Below are 16102 nucleotides of genomic sequence, written 5' to 3' on the forward strand. Positions count from 1 at the left end.
TATTTGGAGGATTGGGTATGGTTATGTTTAAGTTGCATAAATCCTAGTGATTGACAGGGTCTTTTGTTCTTGTTTTCAAAGAGATCTACACAACTGCCACACCTGTTCTTATGGTCTAGTTTGAATCACATAGAACATAAAATATTTTAAGGCTTTCATAGTATTGTGCTGAAACATGGTGGATCCTATGTCCAACAAGACTGTCACAAACATCACCATGTTCCAGTCCTAATTAAAGGTACACTCTCTCATCTTCCATTCTCCTGGATATATATATCAAATCTTACATGAAACAATGGAAAGGGGAAAAAAAATGAGCAATGTTTGAGTGCAAGAAACAGAACTTCAATGCACCACTTACACAATTTGTTTTTAGCTTTCTTGTATTGTCTATATTTGACAATTTAGGAATGATGTTTAATGCATGGTTGAAATCCTTTCAGGTACTATAGTAATGTAGTCACCTTGACTGAAAGGAAATTGATTCACTGTCTCTCCCTTTGTATCTGTCCATACTTTCTTTCATGCTTTTTATGTAAACCTTAATTTTTGTTTCCTGCTAGAGGGATATGGAGTAGCTGCTGTTGGGTTCTAGGCTATGCATCTTATCTAACATATCTTAGCAGTCTGTTTTTTGTGTGCATGTTTCTTTTGTTCTGGCCTTGAAACATTTTAAAGTAGCTCTTACTTAGCAGTCTAAGATTTTTTTTTATGAATTCAAAAGTGAACGTGTATGTAATTCTCTACTTCATATTCTCTGGGATATGATTAACACTTAAATTATGAAAAATGCAGATATGATCATATATGGCAGCTGGCAAATATGATAATGTGGAAATTTTGATAATTCACTATATGCTTCTTTCTTCTAAAATAATGGTTTCAGATATTTGTTAGTTCTTAAAAAGTAACTTTTTAATGGGGGTGCATAGTCTATAAACCAGACTGCTGAAGTGTTTTGAAGTAAAAAAAAAGAAAAAAATAAATCAGTATTTACTTAACGGAACTTGTTTAAAGAACAGGCATTTATTGGAAACTGCTTTGACAGAACTTTCATGGGTTTATAATGGCATTTCTTTTTTTAAGTATAAGACATAGCACTGACAAAAACAGGTACACAAAATGAAGCCTTATGATGAATATTTACTTCATATGTTCTTGCCTGTTGTTATACACAACAGTATGGGTTACAGATTAATAGTCTTACCTTTGCTATGACTCTTCCAAGTCTATTACTGAATTAATCACTCTTTTAATTTCCATCCTGTAGTTTTTAGGAAACAATATGTGTGGTGGTTTTGACTTCATGAGTTTTTTTTGTTGTTGTGGTGATGGTGTTCTTTTATTACTGTTATTGGGGGAGAGAGTGAGGCTCCTGAAAAAACATTTTGTTTGGTTTCTATAAAATTTAGTAGCTGGAGGGAGGTAGCAGAGGGTCAACCTGCTGAAACGAACATTGTCTTGTTGGTCAAAATTAGAGAAACTGATTCTTTTTATTTTGTAGACCTTTTCACCTGATGCAGGTGAAAAAAAATATTCAAGAGTTTAGTTTGCATGAGGAGAGAGAGAGGATTGTTTTAAGTCCAGTAAAAATGATTAACAGTGGATTCCAAACAAGTTTACCAGCATCTGTCATTCCTTTGACAGGATGTAAGGGCCCATATTCCAAGGAGCTAAAATTATCCATCTGGTTGCATGGAAGGGAATATAGGTCATAAGACCATATATAAGTTGATATTCTGCATATATTCTGGAGAAACAATTGGCTTATTTTATGTAATGCATATTTTATTCTGAGATAGAGAAAAGGGTTTATTTAAATGTCAAGCTGCTCTCTAGTGGTTGGATATGTAAGCTGTTGGAAAGTATGCCACAAATTCTGCCCCTGCACCACCCCAATTTCTCCCACCCCCAAACCTCTTAAATTTAGTGTACAGGTGAGTTTTTACAGTAATACTTTTCATCATATCTTCTTTTCAAGCATGAATTGCCAATTTATCTACATAATATGTGATGATAATCATAGCACCACAGAATGTTTTGGGTTGGAAGGGACCTTAAGGACCACCCAGTTCCAACCCCCTGCCATGGGCAGGGACACCTCCCACCAGACCAGGCTGCCCAAAGCCCCATCCAGCCTGGCCTTGAGCACCTCCAGGGATGGGGCACCCACAGCTTCTCTGGGCAGCCTGTGCCAGGGCCTCACCACACTCTGGAGTGTGGTGCCTTCTAGTATCTTCCCACCTTTAGTTTAAAACTATTCTCCTTCGTCCTATCATTATCTGCCTGAGTAAAAAGTCCCTCTCGACCTTTTTTATAAGCCCCCTTTAATTATTGAAAGGCCACAACAAGGTCTTCTCGGAGCCTTTTCTTCTCCAGGCTGAACATCCCCATCTCTCTGTCTTTCTTCATGGGGCAGGTGCTCCACGCCTATCATAATAAGCTGTAAATATATATAAATATGTATGGTAAATTAATAATTTTCTAGACTTGTTGAAAGTCTTCATTTAGGAATTTAAATAATGATATTGTCTGTTTAAAACTCTAGAATCCCACATTTTACTGTGTGGTAGAGGAATTTCTTATCCTTTAAGATGGGCTTTCAGTAGGCCCATGCACAAATAAAACTAAGTTCTTAAATGTTTTTAAGAACACAGCTTTAACAATATTTGGACATTGATAAATTAAAGGAATGCTACCCACTCAGTAGCATTCAGGACCTATTAGTTATAAATTTTGATTTCAGATTTTTTTTCTCTTTCTCTGTTTTGAACAGACTACTGAATCATCAGTGGATTAGAATGATGCTTTATGGAGCTTAGTAATCAATAAATAACACTTTAAAATAAGAGAATTATTGACCATTTTGAAAACAAACAAGTCTTGACCCTGCAAATGTTTGACCAGTACCATTTAAACTGCATGTAATACCCCATATGTAACTCTTCTATAGGTACATTGTTAATGATACGTTTTTTGGATGTTCAGAAACCTACATTTGTGCCCTTTTTTCCCCTCTCTCATGGCTGAAGGAGAATAGTTTTGTAATGTTTAGATTCCCCTTTTTAGGATAAGCTGGTATCTTACTAGAATTCTGCAAGATTTCAAACAACACTGTTTTCCTCACATGCTTTTATTTAGCAAGGCTTCAAGCATTAATTTCAAGTGTTCCTGAATACTTTGAGCAAACCTTGTCCAATTACATTTAACTATAGGAATTTAGATAGCTGAGGTGAGAATGACAAGTGAAGTGTTTTCAACCTTCAGCTGGCAACTGATTCTAAGTTCTGTTTTTTATTTTTTTTTTGTTTTTGTTTTTGTTTTTGTTTTTTTTTTTTTAAAAAAAAAAAGAGGAAAAAGAAAAAAAGACTAGTACCAAAACTTATATGATAAGTCACCAGTTAAGGCTATTCCAAGATAAGCAGAGTGAAGAGTCTTGTTTCCTGAAAATATTTGAGTATTATTAGTTCCTGTTCTATACCAAAAATGTATGGATTAACACAAGCTACAGCTACATCAAACTGGTGTCAGTGACTTTTGGGACACACTGGAGACTGAGGATATACTTTCTGTGGTATTGTAGAACTTGGAACAGTTGCAGTGGTATATGTTGTGCAAACAAGCCATAAGGAATTTACAAATAAGGTATCAGATGTAAAACTGTGGAGTGTGTGTAGGGAGATACTTCGAGGCACTAGGGAGTTGAAGAAAACTGGCATCCACGTTACTGGGTGTTTGGACTGAAATTCAGAGGAGCAGTAACTTCACATTTGATGTTTAGTAAAAAGCGACTTTAAGGCCAAACACAGTTTTGTCCTCCTAAGAGGGGAGAAATTCTGGAGTTTTGTCTGGAAGCTTGAAACATCCATTGGTTATAGAACGGTGGAAGTATAGAAGAGGAGAATAAAGAATGCTCACTACATCATTGTGTGAGAGGTTATTCAAGAGCCTTGACCAAGAAATATCATGTATTGCCAGTAAATACTGTTCTCCAAGGGGGATTCTAATGACTGGTACCAGAACATCTGAGGAGAATGAATATGCAGAGACATGAGGCTTTGATTATTAGCTTGTTCTAGTTTCACAAGATAAAGTAGTATGAAAGCAAATGTCTGCCTCAAGGCTACGGGCTTCTCAAAATCAGGCTTATATGCATAGTCAGCAGACAAACCCCTTAATCTATTTATACTTGTAAGAATTATTGCAGTCTTCTAGTTATATAAATTTTTATTGATAATTTTTTCTTTTTTTTTTAATAGAAAAATTAGAAACTTTATAAAAACAACTTTGAATTTGCTCTGTTTTGAATTTTTTTTTTATGGTGTATCTTGTATTATTGTTATTTCTTTTGTGAGTTCATGTCACTGTTTTAATATTACTTCATTCGACATGGGTGATTTTCCTTTTCTTCTGTGCCATCTTCTTATTTTGTTACATTCTTGCAACTACAAAAGTCCGTGGTGGCAAGACAGTAATGCCCACTGCTTTCTCTCTATTACCCTTGCCAATACTGTGGAGGTCAGGTTTGCAAGGTGATGGAGCTCAAGACCAAGCCACTGTCACTTCTGCTCTTGGAACCTGCGGCATGCTTGTCGCCTACAGTGGCACAGGGATATGCTCACAGGGTTTCTTGCAGGCCTCTTTGTCTCTTTAAATGAGAATTCAAATATCTTCAAATATCTCATTCGTATTGTTGAATGAAGTGTTATCAGAATGTGTTGTAGACATTGACATCACTGCAAGAGCAAAAATGCTTAACCAAACTGTTAGATCTCTGCATGTATGTAAGCTATTATTTGTACTGTACCAGTAAGGGGGAAAACATGAGACAAAATAGTAACAACTGGTAATTAAATGGTTTTCCACAGGTACTTTGTACTTTGACTGTCAGCTATTCTTCCTGCAATGTACTTTGTAATGTTGCAAATTGATTGAAACCTTAGAAATTTTGACAAGCTGTGCACCAATGTTTTTTTTCCAGACACATGAACATTTGAATGACTTTATTTACACGTAACTCTGCATGTAAACTGTTGATTGCATGCTGATTTACGGTAAATAAAGGTTAAGTAGGACTCACTGAGTTGTGTTTTATACATCGCAGTGGTCCTGTTCTTGCATGGTTTTTATCTTGCATGACAATGGAATATGTCTGTATTAGTCTACGTATAACATGTCTTGTGGTTTATGCATGCTGCACTAATCTCTGTGTTAAATCTGTCCCCTCTTTATTCAGAGCATGCTGTCTAGGTCCTTTAATTCCAATTATGCTGCAGTTAGCAGCTTTCACTATGGCAGCTCTAGGGATCTGCATGGCAGCCAGGGTAGTGTTGCCTTGAGTGTTGCAGACGGAAGAGGTTCTGGTGTGCACATTGTTCGAGTGAGTACCTACAGGAGGCTATTGCAATTTATAGAGGGGGAAAGAATAAAATATGAGAGATGCCCTTTAAATTGATAGTTATCCTTCTAGAGATGAACAGTACTTTCAGTGAAAAATACAATTTGTGCCTGATTTTTAATAGGTGTTAAAATACTTTGCTTTTACTTTATATGCCTTAACTTATTGTAAGGTTTTTCAGATTGAGTTTTCTAATTATTTTTTGTGTATTATTGAATATAAAAACATCTGGTTTTGCTGTACATGTTGTGAACCAGAGATTACCATTCTGAATTTGACCTATGTTGAAAATTGAACAAAATGTTAAGCTTTTTTTTTTTTTTTTTTTTTTTTACCAAACAAATGATACAAACTGTATTGCAAGATACTTTAGACATTCAAGAAAATGACTTCTTTGGTTTGTAATAAAATGAGAGGAAACAACTCCTTAACTCTGAGCATCTTGAATGATGCTATGGTACCCATAGTGAGCAGGATAAATCATCAGAAAACTTTTAACTGCAGTTGCTGATATTTGTAAATATCATGCGATATCTTCTGGGTATGGTATCGTACCTAGTAAGATTTACGTTTTCTATATAAACACAAAAAAATGTGCTAGTTTTTCTTTTATTTTTTTAGCTTGTTTCTTTTGTTTTTTAAAGATAGAGAATAATAAAACCCTTAAAATGTTTTGTTTTGGGCATCTTATGAGAACTTTTTAGTTGTTTGAATAATACGAAGACATTCATACTGTTGCATTCTGTTTAAAGTATCCCCAGGCTTCAACTCCAGGAGACCAATGTCAAGATGAGGTGTTCATTTCAGGAAAGCAGAATTATTCATCTGCCACACTTAGTCTCAAAGATGTTCCTCCAGACAGCCTGAAGAAAGTAGCTGTGCAGGTAATTATCTACATGATATAATGGATAGGATATATTTTTTATTGTTTGTATAAACATATGCTGAGATAGCACTTGTAACTGGGGCTTCTTTAAAACATAAAACAGGATTACACCCAGGTATTTAGTAGTATAAGAAAAATAGCATCCTGGTTTTGGAAAACAAAGATTTTACCTATATGAAGGGGGTTAGTTTTTATTTTCCTTCATTGAGGGCTTAGAAAGAAAAAACGTGCAGAAAAAAGAAGTAATTGCAAGTGGAAATTGGAATACAGCAATTGATTTCAGGGAAGCAGATTGAAGCTGATTAAACCATTTAAAGAACAAGCTTGAAATCTGTTGTGATGAAATTGCAATGATAAACTATAATTCATAGAAGGCATTCTGTATTCATGTCAAAGGACCATCTATATGGGCAGAACTTACTGCAGTGAAACTAAGTGGATATGTGTAATTTAAGATGCAGCAATAGACTTCCCTTTTATGATCCGTGCTCTCATTACATTTCTATAGACATTAATATTGGGAATTAGGATCATTATTGATATATGTTGCATCTGTAAACTCTCTACCTCTGATAATGCAACAAAAATAGTTTTCCCATAATGCTTTAGATTTTCAGGAAAGACAGTAGAAAATCTTGTAAATTGAATATGTCTGACCCGTAGATAATCTAAGATATGCACACATATGCATACCCATTTCTCAGAATCACTTTGACAAAGAAACTCTTCTTAACAGACTAGTTTCTCTTTCCATTCACCTAGTATGGTTAAAGGTTGAAATTTACATGCTTCAGTTATAGTTTTGAGAAACAGAGTATCTTAGTGTCCCTGTATCCTCTAACTAGTGGGATAACAGTAGTAGGCAGAAAAATATGCAAACTCGAGACTGTGGCATTTCTGGAGTGTGGGAATCCTACGGAGGGATGGCTGACTATTTAGGCTTCATAAGAGTGGGAAGAAAGAAAAGGCTTCCCATCTCAGCTTGGAGCTGCAGAGCCCCCTGTAGCTCTGGGGCTTCAGTAAGAAATGTTGTGACCAACATCATCCTTAGTGAAATGGTTTGAATGAACCTCATGTCTTTACAGTTGAGTAAAGTTGAGACCTTACTGCCGTGATTATACCTATCAAATTAGTAACAGATGGTTTAAGAAAAGAATAACATTTATGGGAAATACCATCATTACAGTTTTGATATTAAAATCTTGAATCTGTTTGGAAGGTTTTTGAGTGAAGTGATCACCAAAAGATGCTCAGAGAGCGGATAACTTCTGAATGGTAGTTGTGTGGGCTTTTTTATTTTGTGTATGCTCTACTGGGAATTGTTGTGGAAATTTCATGCAATAAAAGTGCAATCTGTAAGAAGATCAACCAAGTGCCAATACTGTCAATTATATTGTCAGAAAATAATAGTCTTGGTAACTCAGTGAAAAAAAGTGTTTATCTAGTCTGCTCTGGTAGATTACCACTCACTATAAGGTTTTGTTTTTAAACCTTATCCTCATGGTGTCAGAGCTGATGACTCTCATGAAAACTGAGTGCAGTTGTACATGATTCGTAACAGTAGTTTTAGTAATGTCACTAAAACTAAAAGCAGACTTTAGAAATATTGAAATAATTAAGGAAGAATTGAGGATTGTTACTTATAGAATGTATGACATTAAGAATATTCATGTTTTATTCAGATACCTTTGACAAATGGACAAATGTGCCAGCCTCAAAGACCTCAGGCAAACTACAGCCAAGTCCATCATCTCCCTCCTCAGTCATCAGTTGCAAGACATCCATCTAGAGAACAGTTAATTGATTACTTGATGTTGAAAGTTGCCCACCAACCTCCCTATGCCCAGTCCCAGTGCTCTCCCAGGCAAAGCCATGAATTGGTAAAGCAAGAGGTAAGAGTGAAATCTAATTTGGATGCATGACATCTGTCTGTTATAAAGAAAAATGTGGTAGATTTTTAACAGAATGGACCGGCAACTTACACTTGCATCTTTTTACCAAGATAGAAATTTACTTCTTGACTACATTTATTGATCACCAACTCAGTATTTATGAGTAACTGAAAATCTCAAAGTACCAGTACAACTTCTAGTACTTTGCAGCTATTCATTGCTCTCTGTAATGGTTCAAAAATCTGCAACTGTAGAAGTATGCAGCTGTAAACAAAAGTCAGGATTTAAAAAAAAAAAAAAAGTGTGAGCATCTGATGCGTGCTTGATAATAATAATTTGTTTTATTTATGTTAGACATAAAAAAGAGTAAGAATGGGTAAGAAATTCTCATAACCATTTGTTATAATCTCATAACCAATTATTTGTTTGAACCAATGTTTCTTGCAGTGTGGGTAACCTTCTTTCTGCTCTTGTATTAAAGGTGTTTCCTTTGTATTGTTTTGTTATTTGAGAAAATACTGAGAGCTTTTCTTTCTGTCTTTCTTTGCTAGAATGGGTATGTCCACTTTTTGTGTAAAATTGTTTTCTAATCAATTCTTCTGGCAAGAGAAAAGATAGACATTGTGTAGAATTTATAGATAGACATTATGTATATTATAGATATACATGTATATCTATATCTATATATATCTATATAGATATATGTATATCTATAATGTATATCTATATGTACATTATAGATAGACATTATGTAGAATGGAGAATGAAAGTAGGAGCTAGGTTTAATTTAAAATTCAGCCAGAAGTAGCAAAGAAATAGGAAGAGCAAATTATTCCATATGACCATGTGCATTTGCTCGGGTCATTAAATTCATTTACATAATATCTCAATATCTCTGAATTTAAAATCTACATAGATTACTATGATTATAATAGCAGTGATATTAGGGTAGGACTTACGTACAATGATATGCCGTTGTATTGAAATCTTGGTTTGAATTAAGATTATGAGATACAATACTGTCTCAAATTGTGATAAATGCTTTTGATTTTTTTTTCTTTTTAAAAGCTTTTGTTCATCTAAGTTCCACTTCTTCTAACTTTGCTTGTAACTACTTAGATTCGAGTGAGGATTGACAAGGATCCTGAACTTGGATTTAGTATATCAGGAGGAGTTGGTGGTAGAGGGAATCCATTCAGACCTGAAGATGATGTGAGTATTTTATATATCTTAAAATCATTCTGATTAGCAAATGTTTCCAGTGTTTACCAAAGGAAATTGACATATATAAATATAAGTAAGTGTGTATGTGTGTGTGTATATATATATATATGTATATATATATATCCATCCTCCAAATACAAATCACTCCAGGACTTGGTGGGAGAAAAGTGAGGAAAAGTTATTTATGAAAAATGAAGGTAGTGGGTGACCACTGTGTAGCCACATGGCAACACAAAGGATTGTTCTGACTGAATGTTTCTTAAAATGTTCCAGATATCAGTCCACAGATTTGAGATAATGAGTTACAGAGTTTACACCTAGGAAGTCTCCAAAAAGAAAATATGATTTAGCCTACAGCATTATTTCCAGTGGTTGATAATTTGTCTTGACATATACATCTGCCAAATTAAACAAAGGCTTGAGTTACACATCAGGCAGATCAGAATTTGCCCTTCAGTACTCCTTTAAAGGCAGTTTCCCTGGATTTAACATCAGAAAAGGATGGCAGCCACTAAAGCCTATAAAATAGTATTGCATTCTCTTCTATTTAAGATGGAAAATTGAAATGATGTTTTGAATTACATCTGTACACCATACTTTATGAAATAAGTTTTCAAAAATGTTTTACGCCTCTGTTTTTCAAGGGTATCTTTGTAACCAGAGTACAGCCCGAAGGACCAGCATCTATGTTGCTGCAGCCTGGCGATAAAATAATTCAGGTACTGTAGTCATATAATTAACTATCATGTATAATATACCAGTTGATTTTTAATTTGCTTCTTTTCTGAGAGTAGAATGGTTAATTTTTATGTGGATTGCCAGTATCTTTCTAGAAGCATATCAGTATTCTGTAATGATCCTTTTTTCTTCCATCTAACATTAGGATAAGTGATACAGGCTGAAGCATTAATCAGTTAGATCGTTTTTCAAATTCTGAACATTTTTCATAGTTTTGATAATTGTCCTCATGGATTATAATAATAGTCCTTATGTTATTCAGTATGGAATATGAGTGAGTTCATTTGGCTTTAGCATCATTCAGGTATTTAATTTGTAGTCATTCATATGCAGTATTCTGAATAACAAGTTGTCTGAACACGAGCAGTAGCTCCTCATGCCCTCCTTTACCCAGCTGCATACATCTGTTGCATCCTGCCCCTCCCGCCCCCAATCTGCAGTTCCTGCCAGCCTTTGCTTCCTCTCCCCCAGCTGACAGGGGTTGGACAAATGCAAGCACTGGCAGAAGCCGCTTCCTTGATGACTGATACCTGACTGCTCACAGCCCATACCTCCTGGCTACCCCATCTGCCACAGGAGAGCCCCAGATAGTTTATTTCAAGAGCCATGGCTTTTGGGCTGCAGCTGTGTGGCTTTTTCTATAGGAATTAAGTACCACTCCTGTGTCAGATTCGTTTGAAATTGTCTAATGAACTTGCAGGTTATTTGTGGAAGGGTCAAGGAGGTATACAATGGGATTATCTAAGCCTTACTGTTGTAGAGAACAGGTTAACAGGACACTTCAACTGTGCTGTAGCCACACTTTAAGTTGCAGAGCTAGCCTTCTGATAAAAACATATTTTTAATACTACACACATTACAAGTTTGAGAGTGCTTATAGAGAGATCCTAAATGACCAGTGTCTAGGTAATTGTGTGCAAGTCTTAAGATACGGTTGCATATTAGGTTAGCACATTCTGTACAGATGATGGCTTGGAGTGGTTACTGCTCTTACTGCTCTCTGAACAGTCTATACACTAAACTTTCTTTGCAGCCCTAGACAGATTTAAAAATTACTGCCTTTATAACAAAGAGTCCAGCTGGTAGCAACAGCAGGTGTTAGATAATGGGATGAGCATGCAGAGCTCCAAAATGAGTAGCAAAGGCTCATGACTGGCCTCAGCAGGCACCTCTGTCATCTCTCTGGTGACACCATGGCTGGCCTCTCTGTCACCGTGTAAGGGGCAGCACCTCTGGGAGAAAGGTGGGATGCACAGCTGGCAGCAGCAGTAGTTCAAACTGGACAAATTGTCATTTGGCAAGATTTTACTGCACAGACCGAATATGAATTAGCAGCAATACGCCCTGAGAAGTTGAACCATAGCCATGTTTTCCCTCTTTTCTGTGGGCTGCTTAGGCCTGCCTGTGTTTGCCAAGCCAAGCCTGTCTTAGGAATGACAAAGGTACTTAGTCATAGGAAAATTGCAGCTGGGGGTGATCTCAGGAGGTCTGAAGCACAACATCCTGTTGAAAACAGTCAGCTCAGAGCTTGGAATGTGTTACGTGGGGATTTATCCAGACAGGTCCTGAAAAACATCCGTGGGTAGAGACTGTATAACTTCACAGAGCAACCTGACTGACTGCTGGACTCTGCTCAGAACAGATAAAAAAAAAAAGTTCGCTGCGTCCAGTCTGAACTGCAAGCAAGGGGAATAAAATCCTAAAAGGGCCTAAAATGCCATGAATGTTTTTTGTTAAAGGCTTCAGTAGTTCTTTTATCTATTGCAAAAGCCATTTCTAGTGTTTAAACTGAGATGTACCATCTATTCTTCATTTTCTTTTTTTAGCATAGATATACTCAGATTGAAGAGTTAGATGCCTGCCGCTAATGGTTTAAAGCTCTTTTTTTATTTATTATTTTTTATTTTGGTTATGTGCAAATATATTCAGTATCTTTGGAGTAAAATTCTTCCAAGGCTAACACAACTGTTTAATTCCTTGTAGCGTACACCTAAATGTTCTACTGGCATCAGCAATGTAATCTGAGAATCAGCAGTGTTTTATTGTATGCATTTATATAAGATTTTCATTTATTTAAAACTTAGTTTAAGCTTAAGTAAACTAACATGAAATATGAGACTGCCATTCTTAATTCTGAATATTTCTTTTTAGGCTAATGGATACAGCTTCATAAATATTGATCATGGACAAGCAGTATCTTTGCTAAAGACTTTTCAGAATGCGGTGGAACTCATCATTGTGCGAGAAGTTTCTTCATAAATACTGTGGATAGTGGGGAAAAAGCCAGCAGGATTCATTGAAGGACTTACGGAAACTGAATATTTTGCCTATTTTTATATGTGAAAGGAACTTGAAAAGAATTATGATCAAAATTTGTACAGGAAATGAAATACTGAACTTGTGGTCAAAGGGGAATAAACCACTGTATAGAACATACAGGAAATCATTTTGGAAATGCATATGCTGAAAAAACTTGTTTTTAAGCATTATAGCAATCTAAGGATCACTCCTCCAAGAACAAACCTGTGTTGTTGTTTTGTACAGATGGTAGGTTTATTTTTGGATAATTCATACACATTACTAAACTTTGTGCGAGGCTTTGAGAAGCCTAGGTTGTAGCCAATGGACAGATGGCAGGGCTGTCTGTCCTGTAGCTGTTTATTGCCTTTATTTTTATTCACCAGATATTAATGTGTTTTGCTGAAACCACTTCTGTAGATATGAACAGGGGATATGAAATGTTGGCTTCGATATGTGCACATTGTATAGATGAATGGGTAGATGGAAGGTGGTGCTGTTTGGACAGAATAAAGGTCAGGTAAAACTACTATCTGCTATCTAAATCTGAAATCAAGAAAGAAGTAAAAGTGTTTAGTTCTGGAATGTACGTCTACCAATAGAACATGCAATATAAGATTATGGTGTTTTTTAGGAAGACTGTAATTACAAATTTGTGATATTCTACAGGATTTGTTCCTTATGTAGTCATTGAATATTCATTTGCCACGTGTGATTCATGTTTAGTTGGGTTTTCTTGAATACACAATTTTTTTCAACTGTGCTGTGGAAATGTGCCCAGAGGTTTTTCTGTGCTGTGGAAATCCCCAGTTTTGTGCAAATGGTGATACTTTTATCTTTATAAAAAGTACTCCATTTTAAACTTACATATTTTTAAAATGAAACCGAAATGGCCAGTTTTTAAGGTTGTTGCCTGTAATACACATTTGAACACACACAAAGTAAATGATGCAGAAAGGGTTATGAAAGTCATCTTGATTTAGTTTGGCCTTTGCATTGCCTTGTTAATCAAAAAGGAAACCATACACATGGCGCTAGGTAACCAAAGCAAGTTTGTGAAACTTCGAACAGAGACAGAGAATTGCTGTGGTGAGATGGAGAGCAAAGGGAGGGTGTACTTACAACCCACCAGTTCGTAATGACGTTTCTTAAAGGGCTGTTCCTACAGGTAACATTAAATGTGAACTAGACACTTCAGAGTCATTAAAGGGTTTCTAACTATATTAATGTAATAGTGATTTACCACAGGCTGCCTTTGTTCCTTATTACTGTATAAAATATTCAATTATGCTTGTATTAATTTTGTTTACCAGAAACATTAACTTTATTTTTCTTTCTCCTTTGTAATTGAATAAAGACTGCATAATCTGCAGTCATAATTAATACACGGTTGTTATGGACCAGGGAAAAGTGCCATAGAAGACCAGTAACTGTTTTTAATCAGGGCTAATGATTAGCCTGTCATTGGAGCAATATTCAGTTATTGCAGTTCATTTTTATTTGCATATAAGTTGGTAGTTTGAAACAGATATAAGTTACTTTTTTCCACCCATGTGTACAAAAGTAAATTTTTTTAATAAAGCTAGCAAAAACACCAGCCTCCTTTAGTTTTGCGGAAAAGAGCTGAAAGAGAGGAAATACTCAGCTAGCAGAAATAGGCAGTACTTCTTAAATAAGTGAACTCAAATATTATTGCACTTCTTTCAAAGATGTTAACTATTGCTTATTGTACTGTGTATAGTTCTAATAATTTTAATTGAAACCCTTTAACAACTCTTTGTATATTTTAATTCTTTTTAGTTGATTTTCAGTAATATTTACATAGGAAATAATTTTTTTGATATATTAGCAGAAATGTGCTGTATTTTGATAAAAATTCACTTATTTTCTGTGTGCTGTTAATCTTTAAAGAAAAGAATGAGAAACATAGCTATATAATGGCAGGCTTCAGCGTTCCCTTTCTCTGAGATGTGTTTTGTTGTTGTTTATTTTTTTATTGAAAAAGGAAAATGTTCACATCACATGTTCATTACTTTTAATCATGTTATTTTTATCACACACTGCCTTTTAAAGGGAATGCATACAGACAACTTCTAAATTAACTTGGTCTTCTACATAACCTGTATCTTTAGGAAGGGAAAGTACAAAAAGCAGAACTGATTCTTTACTGATCTTGTGTACATTGTGACTTTGTATACGTTTTACAGTACATTTGAGTATATCACTGAAGAATTGTACCGTGTTGTATTTTGCTTTAATGTTAACAGAGTTTTAAACTATATTATGTCACTTAATTTTCAGATTTACGTATCACATGACAATTCTACCAGGAAGTGTTTCGCTATGGTAGAACTGTAGTAATGGGGATTTATAGCAAGAAGTTTAGTACTTCTTGTGGAAACAGTTGGCCAAAGCTTGTCTTTGTTAAATTAGCAAATTAACCGTGAAATAAAACATGAATTATACTGATTTTACTCAGTAAACTTTTGAGTTTTTAATGGATTGATACGTGTTTGTTCCTTCTGTGTCTGTGTGTAAAGGTATTTACATGTCAAGCTAGATGACTCTGCAGAGTGGGAGAAGGATGTATCCCAAACTAGTCCAGCCAGGATTCAGCAGGACAAGAGACAGTATCAGCACTTTTCATTTTGAATGCATCTTAAACTACATTAGGAAAGGGAAAAAAAAAAAATCCATCAATAGCAGTAGTCACTCAGCATGGCAGTGAGTTGATGCAAACTGTTAATTCTTTCTGTTCTGAATAGTTCATTAAAGAATCAGTTCAACTGATGTAATGAAAAGATGAAGTCTCCCACATATTTATTATGTAAATATTTTTGAGTTACATTTTTGGACTGGAGTTTAAAAAATGTGTATATACTTGAAAGCATTCTATGAACACAAACATAGCAATAAGCAACACACAGAATCAAACCTTTATCATTTGGGGATTTTTGTTTGTTTGTTTAGAAATTTTCCCTTGTCAACAGCTATGAAATGTTTTTATTGATCAGCATTTATTCAACATTCCAAATTTTTGTATATAATTAGACTGTTTCTGAGGTAACACATGGAGAATAGATAATAAACTAATGCTCTTTAAAGCTGTGCGTAATTGACTTATTTAACTTCTAGGAAATTCTCCATGACACAAGTCTATTTATCTGTTGTTTCTGTAGACCCTAATCCTCTATCAATATCCATTAATGCTCCATGCATCTCAGTGTGACAGGAGTCTGCTCAAATTGATTTAATTGCAAGACCAGATTATTCACAAACAAAAAATGAACAAAAATAACCTCTATCTGAATAAAGTAGTCTTGCAGTGAAATCACCTATGTTAGCCAGTGGCTCCTCTTCTAGAGAGAGTAGTCTTTTAACATGTACGTCTGATGTAAATGAGTTAGTTTCAATAGTTCAATTTCATTGTTCAATTTCAATTTTTTGTTTTAATATTTATTATCAAATTCAAATTGTTAAATTTCAGAATTTCAAAACAACAACAAACAAAGACTAAGTCAAGAAGCAGGGGTAAAATGAATCACTTCAGTGCTCTAATAAGATGTACAAAGGCTATTGAGTGAAGAAAGGGAAAAGTTTATCACAAAACTTCACAGTTCACAGGAGAGGCAAATGCGGGTTACAACCAGACAACTGGCTTTCTTG

The 16102-nt window shown here is 35.1% G+C and overlaps 1 protein-coding gene across 5 annotated transcripts in view; it reads left to right on the forward strand.

The window, feature by feature from the left end:
* ERBIN (erbb2 interacting protein) overlaps positions 1–15540 on the forward strand; it is a 122332-nt gene extending 106792 nt beyond the window's left edge. For 4 of the 5 annotated variants that reach the window (XM_084304882.1, XM_084304881.1, XM_084304880.1 and 1 more), the window contains 6 exons: positions 5237–5380; positions 6151–6282; positions 7967–8176; positions 9296–9388; positions 10045–10119; positions 12290–15540. In XM_084304882.1, coding sequence (XP_084161008.1) covers positions 5237–5380; positions 6151–6282; positions 7967–8176; positions 9296–9388; positions 10045–10119; positions 12290–12397 — 762 coding nt within the window. In that variant the 3' untranslated portion in view covers positions 12398–15540. The remainder of the gene's footprint in view (positions 1–5236; positions 5381–6150; positions 6283–7966; positions 8177–9295; positions 9389–10044; positions 10120–12289) is intronic. The other variant, XM_084304884.1, reaches the window with a different exon arrangement.
* Positions 15541–16102: the final 562 nt, after the last annotated feature.

The sequence above is a fragment of the Netta rufina genome (assembly GCF_964035555.1).
Source record: "Netta rufina genome assembly, chromosome: Z".
In the NCBI taxonomy this organism is placed as follows: Eukaryota; Metazoa; Chordata; class Aves; order Anseriformes; family Anatidae; genus Netta; species Netta rufina.